General features: G+C 39.3%; 1 protein-coding gene across 1 annotated transcript; it reads left to right on the forward strand.

Annotated features, from left to right (window-relative positions):
- The first annotated feature begins 2,943 nt into the window (after nucleotides 1-2,943).
- Fshb (follicle stimulating hormone subunit beta) lies at nucleotides 2,944-6,631 on the forward strand. The gene is made up of 3 exons (XM_021651469.2): nucleotides 2,944-2,978; nucleotides 3,591-3,777; nucleotides 5,215-6,631. Exons 2-3 carry the CDS (start codon nucleotides 3,619-3,621, stop codon nucleotides 5,443-5,445), a joined length of 390 nt encoding a protein of 129 aa, XP_021507144.2. The 5' UTR covers nucleotides 2,944-2,978; nucleotides 3,591-3,618; the 3' UTR covers nucleotides 5,446-6,631.
- Nucleotides 6,632-6,933: the final 302 nt, after the last annotated feature.

Here is a 6,933-nt window from a genome sequence, read left to right on the forward strand (position 1 = left end):
GTTCCTGCCTAATGCCAGAACTTCCATATGTGCTCTAAAAACCGTCTGTTCTCCTGTTTTTAGAGACTCTCCAGGTTACTGGTTTTCACTTTATCTAAACATTCCCATCTCCATATGAACATGCATTTATTACACACACACACACACACACACACACACACACACACACACCCCAGAGAGGAAGCACATAGGCTGCTTGGTTTCCAAGTGGGTTCCCTAGTAAGGGGTACAGGGACCCACCAGCTCTGACATGAACTCAGTGGCTGGCTCTTTGATCACCTTCCCCCTGAGGGTGCAGCCTTGCCAGGATGCAGAGGAAGATGACAGCCTTAATGAAACCTGATAGGCTGGGGTCAGATGGAAGGGGAGGAGGTCCTCTCCTATCAGTGGACTAGGAAAAGGGCATTGGGGGAGAAAATAGAGGGAGGGTGGGACCGGGAGGAGACTAGGGAGGGTGCTACAGTGGAGATACGAAGTGAATAAATTGTAATAAATAAATATATAAATAAAAAATAAGAAATTTAAAAATAAAATGAATAAATAAAGTCAATCTGTTAGTGTCTCTCCAAAATAATAATAATAATAATAAAAATAAATTCTCTTTAGTATACTTCTATGCTGCCCAATTACACAGTTTTCTTCCTGATTCTTGTAAGAAAATTTTTAAAGGAACTATCTATGTTCGCAACATGTCCTCTCTTCCCAAACTCTTAAACAAATACCAGTTTCCATCCACTCAGTTTTCCTGGGTAAGGATTAGATCTTCACCTCGTGAGATATGTTATTCAATTCTGAGCCGTCCTCTCATGCAACATTTGGCTTGTTTGTCACTTCCTCTACCCTAATACATTTTCTTTACCTGGATCCTAGGATACTACATTCTCTTTACTTCATACCTTCCTCAGAGACCCTTCTCGACCCCATTTGGATAGAAGAAAAGAAGAGGAAGAAAGAAGAAAACAAAGAGGATGAGGAAGAAGATTCATTGTACCCTTGACTTTGTAGTATTAGAGTTTAACGAGCTTCAACTCTTCTGTTCCAATTAAATCCACTCCCCTGGGGATCTCATCAGCACCTTGCCGTTAACTCCCAAATTCCAAATTCCAAATTCCAAAACTTCAGTCAAGACATTTCCCTAATATCTAGATTCACCAGTCTATTTAGGTTTATTAGTGACACCTCAGGGTCAATATGCCTATAGAGAACACCTTAGGTTTTTTTGTTTGTTTCAAAATTTACATCTTTAGCCATCCCATCTTTAGAGTTATCCTCACCTCTTTCTCCCATACTCAGTATCTATCGAGTTAAAATGTTGTTTTTTGTTTTGTTTGAAAATACGTCCAAAGTCATAGCATGACTCATAATATCCACTGCTCCCACATTGGCCCAAACAAACACCATGTCTCCCCTTAGGACAGTTGCAAACTATCATAATAGTGTCTTCCTGCTTCTGCCTGTGTTTTTCTGTACTATCAACACAGCAGTGAGAAGGATTCATTTAGACCAGATTTTCCAATCTCTATTTAAAACTCTACAGTGGGTCATATCACTCAGAGTGAAAACCAAAATACTTACATTGACTCTAACTTCTGTTGCATTTATAATGCGCTCCCCTAACATTTTTTTACCGTTGACCTTTATTTCCAATTTCACTATCAATAAATGAACATGACAATGAGTTAAACAGACACCCCCATTTTCTGTGAAGCTCATAGAATACTGGAGGAAACAGGCCTATGAATAACTACTACCAGAAAGTAAAGATTATAACTCTCCTTACCTTTTGGCCTTAAACTCTAAGAAGTGAAAACCTCTGTGTGATAAGGGTTGGAGGATTTTGGTGGGAGCTAAGAGATAGGAAGAAAGCAAGAACATTGGTGACAGAAATAGATCTGCAGTGTTGTGTTGTATTTAGGGAATTACAAACAGGTAGAATATTCTTCCTAAAGCATCAGAAAATTGCAGGCAAATGGATGGAACTAGAAAAGATCATCCTGAGTTAAGTAACACAGACCCAGAAAGACACATATGGTATATACTCACTAATAAGTGGATTTGAGTCATATAGTACAGGATAGACATACTACAATGCACAGACCCCAAGAAGATAGGTCTGACAGACATCTTAGGCTTCATGTAAGCCCACTAGTTAGGGGAGTGGGGATATCTCTGACATGGACTATGTTGACTGCTTTTTGATCACTTCCCCCTGACAGGACTTTTCTACAAGACCACAGGAGAGAAAGACAACTCAGTCCTCATGTGAATAAATGAGCTGGGGTATCAGGGGAGGGTTCCCTATTCTGCAGAATAGGGGAGAGGGGATATAAGAGGAAGGTTGGGACTGGGAGGAGAAGGAGATGCCTATGACTGAGATGTACGTTGAATTAATCAATTTTTAGGAAGAGTAATAAAGGGAATGAATAGGAAAAAAATCATCAGGAAAGCGGGATTGGAGTGGGGAGAGCTCAATAAGGTTGGGAGGGAAGACACTGCCCATAGGAGTAAGATGCAGAAATGAGGAGCAGAAATGCTTCCTATTAGTTTATACACTTGCAGCATTCAGTCTGTTCTTGGAACAGTTGATTAGACATATTTTGGTGCGCCCTCTAAATGGAGCCAAAGCAATGTTTGGAAAGGATTCTGAGTTCTCCAAGTTAAGGATCAGAAAGAACAGTCTAGACTCCAGAGTCACATTTAATTTAGCAAGGTAAAGGAGTGGGCGTGCTACCATATCAAATTCAATTTGTACAGAAACCATCATCACTGATAGCACTTTCTGGTCTATGGCGTTTAGACTACTTTGACGAGGCTTGATCTCCCTGTCCGTCTAAACACTGATTCACTTACATCAGGCTTTGTGTTGGTATTGGTCATGTTAACACCCAGTAAATCCACACGGTGTTAATTTTGTATAAAAGCTGATGTGTGACTTGACTCAGTGTTCGGCTTTCCCCAGAAGGCAGCTGACTACACAGGTGAGTCTCAGCAATTGGTGCAACTAGGACAGCTACTTTGGGAGTTGCAGACCTTTAGAATTTAAAGAAGGAATGAGAATTCTCTGTCATTGCTATTTAGAAACATATTAACTTGGCTTCTTGAATACAGTCAATGTACTGCCATCAAGAATGTGACTTGTAGGCCAGTTTGCCTCTCTTCTGTCTCAGGATCAACAGATGTGGGCAAACAGAAACAGGTGCGTAAATGGTGACAAAAACAAAGATATAATTTTGTTGTATAAAATTTTCTTCTGTTTAAACAAACTAGCCTTTAAAAACTGTTAATGAAGTGGCAAATACAAGGATCCCATCCACCTGATTAGAGTAATCACCTTAAGGTAGTACTAGTTTCATCTATAAATACTGCTTTGGTTAAATCATCATATGGGAGTTTTGATCTAACTGTGTCTACTTTTACCCTACCATAACCCCATCCCACCCCATCCCCCCAAAAGTAAACGGAATACTGGTCAATGGAGCATTAAAATAAAAACTCTTGCTCAAGCAGAAAGTTTGAGAAGAACAAGCGGGCTAAGTGCGTCTCAGCTGGTCACAGAGATTTTAATAATTTGATTTCCCCATCTCTTATAGGACATAGCTGTTTGCTTCCCAACCCAAGATGAAGTCCGTCCAGCTTTGCCTCCTGCTCTGGTGCTGGAGAGCAATCTGCTGCCGCAGCTGTGAGCTGACCAACATCACCATCGCGGTAGAGAAGGAAGAGTGTCGTTTCTGCGTAAGCATCAACACCACGTGGTGTGCGGGCTACTGCTACACCAGGGTAGGTCCCCCACTCTGCTGGATGAGGCACGCTTGGTGGCTTGCCACTTTGTCGATATGTTAATTTCCTAAGCAATAGCCACAAGGTCTCTAACGAATACTGTGATGTGTGTGAGGTCAATAATTAGGATGTCATTTTGAGGCTGGAATTTGATTTAGGTGAACTTAGGAAACTTAAAATTGAAGTATTTCCATGCCATGTTTTATAGAAAGGGATAAATAGGGACTATATACATTTAATCATAAGAGAACTATAATGTTTTCTAAAAGGCAATTTTTATAACTAAGGCCTTGACTTTGACATAGAGATAATACCAAAAAAAATGTAGCCATGACACAAATAACACCTTATAAAAATTGTCTTCAGATCTGCTTGTGCGTAACTGCCTACACGTATCCTGAGAACACAATAAGTCCTGGCAAGGTTGTTGTTTTTTAATTCGCACACCCACCTTCCACCCCTTATTATATTTTAAGCCTTTGACAGAATGGAGACACAGGGGCATCAAGTCACTAGCCTGGATTCACACTGCTTCTTTACATTAATAAAAGCAAAGAGACAGTTCCCACCAGTCTCCCTTTTCGGCCATTTTACCTTGTTATTTGTGCAGAATTTCATATCACAAACATAAAAAATAGAACTTTCTAATGAGATATGTTTTATTTAACGTTAAAAGAATTTGATCAAACTCTAATTCTGTACAATTTCTTGTCTCTTTCTGGGGCTGTCAGTTAGGTAGCAGGTCACTGAAACAAAATGAGCAACAGCCTCATTCTCTTCCCTCAGCGAAAATAAATTTTCCACCGGAAAGTGCGAGAATGGACAATTTTTGTTCTTGAAAAAAATTCTTATATGCAAAGTATATGTCCTTTGAAGCTAATAACTCTACAAAGTAAACATTTTTTAAAAGGAAAATATTGTCTGACAAGTGATGAAATGATTAGTGTCTTCCACGGGTTCAGATACACGATAACCATTAAAATTCATATCATATTATTTTGCTTTTTATAAATGCAAAAAATATATACCTTCTCTGAAGGTTAAGCTATAAAATTTGTAGCTTAAGTTCTCATTAATATATCTTTCAGTTATGTATGAAAGGGCAACTAAAATTCTAAGGCATTATGTTTCTTTTTATCATTATTCTGTATTGAAATTCAAAGTTCCTTTAGGTTGACAAATGACTAATATTCTGATATGGCTTGGGGAATTAGGAAAGAAATTACTTACACTTTCTGTAAGTAGTCCAGAACAATTGGGAAGTGTTCCAGAAGAACTGAGAAATGAAGTACACTACATAGGTGGTCCATGAGTTTGCGTTGGTTTTAATGGGTAAATGTGAAAGCATGCAGCATTAAATTACTGTCTCACTTTGATTAAACGGAACAGAATTTTCAAAACAGTATGTCTTAATCCACCCTTTCCTGGATTCCTCAGGACTTGGTGTATAAGGACCCAGCCAGACCCAATACCCAGAAAGTATGTACCTTCAAAGAGCTGGTGTATGAGACTGTCAGACTGCCAGGCTGTGCCCACCACTCAGACTCCTTCTACACATACCCAGTAGCCACTGAATGTCACTGTAGCAAGTGTGACAGCCACAGCACTGACTGCACCGTGCGAGGCCTGGGACCCAGCTACTGCTCCTTCGGTGAAATGAAAGAATGAAGAACAGTGGACATTTCAGTTCACCCACCCTTGTCCTGAAAGACCAGGATATCCAAAATGTCCGTGTCTGCTCTAAGCTGTGGCTGCAAACCGCCACCGGCTTGGGGACCGCCAGGCCCACTGTCTTTTGCTACTGACAGATAGGGAGGAGTTGCTGAGGACTGGGAGTCCTGGGGCCAGGATTCCTCCACCGCTCATCCCTCTATCCATGCTGTTGGCTACCCAAGTTTTATTCACTCTGACCTCACAGCTTTGTGGGGTCTTTCCTCTTCAACAGTCTTAGGAACCTTCTAAAGCAATCCCTTCCTTTTAGACAGAGGGGTGCCTGAGTCCAGAAAGGAAGGTGGAAGTCTGTGAAAGAGCCAAATCTAAGACAGTCTTCTGCTAGCCTTTTAGAGACTCCAGGGTGATTGCAAACTTAAGGCCCCAACTCTGCATGGAATTAAATGTGAAACTCAGTGGCTTCCCTAAGGAAGAGAAGATGAGATGCACCATGTGCAGGGAAGTGCTGCTTTAGTCGGCTGAGGAAAGCTGGCCCCAAAAAGGCCAGGCTACTCAACTCTTCTGAAGCCTGTGGAGTTTTGAGACAGGATCAAACATCTGTGGCTTGTTTTATGCAGATGAGGACAGCAGGATGTGACCAAGCTCAGAATTTCCAAGCTATTGACACCTAGTTCCTTAGTTTAAAGGAAAAAGAAAAATTTAATTTGAGACCATGGCTATTAATCTATGTTTATTCATTATATTAAAAAATGATCAAATGCTAGGGTCTGGCAAAACTCCCCTTTGGAATCAAGGAAAACAACAGTGAAAGTGTTTGATAAGTGATCTCATTAGCTTTCCATAACACTCAGAGAGGGGAGATTTTAAAGTAGGTTTCAAAGTAATTTCCGCAATTGATTAAACACATTTAGCTTACCTACAAGTACACCTGCATAAATTAATGGTTATAGAAAATTAACCATGAGGGGAAAACTGATGTTTTCTAGAATCCCCTACTTCTCTTTTGTCTGTCCATGCTCTCCCAAATCTTTTGTTCCTTTCAAAGCAGTAGACACCGAGAAAACATCATGAGTTGAATTCTTTTAAAGATGCTAACTCTTTTGCTCATGTACTTATTTCACAGTTACAATGCTTGACTAATTTATTGAAATCTTATTTTTGTAATAAATATGCTTCTTACAAAACTCACAGTTTGGTTGTTTCATATACAAATAGATAACCTAGATGTTGATATGTTTATAACTTTGTTAGAAAAGTATTTTAAATATAGTTCCTGCTGTTTCCACAAAAAGTACCTATTTTCATCTTTGGAAATATTAAATATAATGTTTTTTTGCATTTCTTTTTTTGAAAGTAATTATTCTTTATTGGGGCAAACAAATAAGTTTTTTTTAATTTAAATGCAATTTTTCTATACTTACAACATTGATTTGATATGCTAGCTTCATAGTTAATCTAAAAGCATTTTGTCATTTTAGTTTCTGT

The sequence above is a fragment of the Meriones unguiculatus genome, chromosome 18 (genome assembly GCF_030254825.1).
Source record: "Meriones unguiculatus strain TT.TT164.6M chromosome 18, Bangor_MerUng_6.1, whole genome shotgun sequence".
Taxonomy (NCBI): Eukaryota; Metazoa; Chordata; class Mammalia; order Rodentia; family Muridae; genus Meriones; species Meriones unguiculatus.

Excerpts from the sequence above, each read along its gene's own strand:
- Fshb (XM_021651469.2), top strand. The coding sequence starts at position 3,619 with ATGAAGTCCGTCCAGCTTTGCCTCCTGCTCTGGTGCTGGAGAGCAATC. Across the intron at positions 3,778-5,214 it reads CGGGCTACTGCTACACCAGG|GACTTGGTGTATAAGGACCC; the intron begins GTAGGTCCCCCA and ends TGGATTCCTCAG.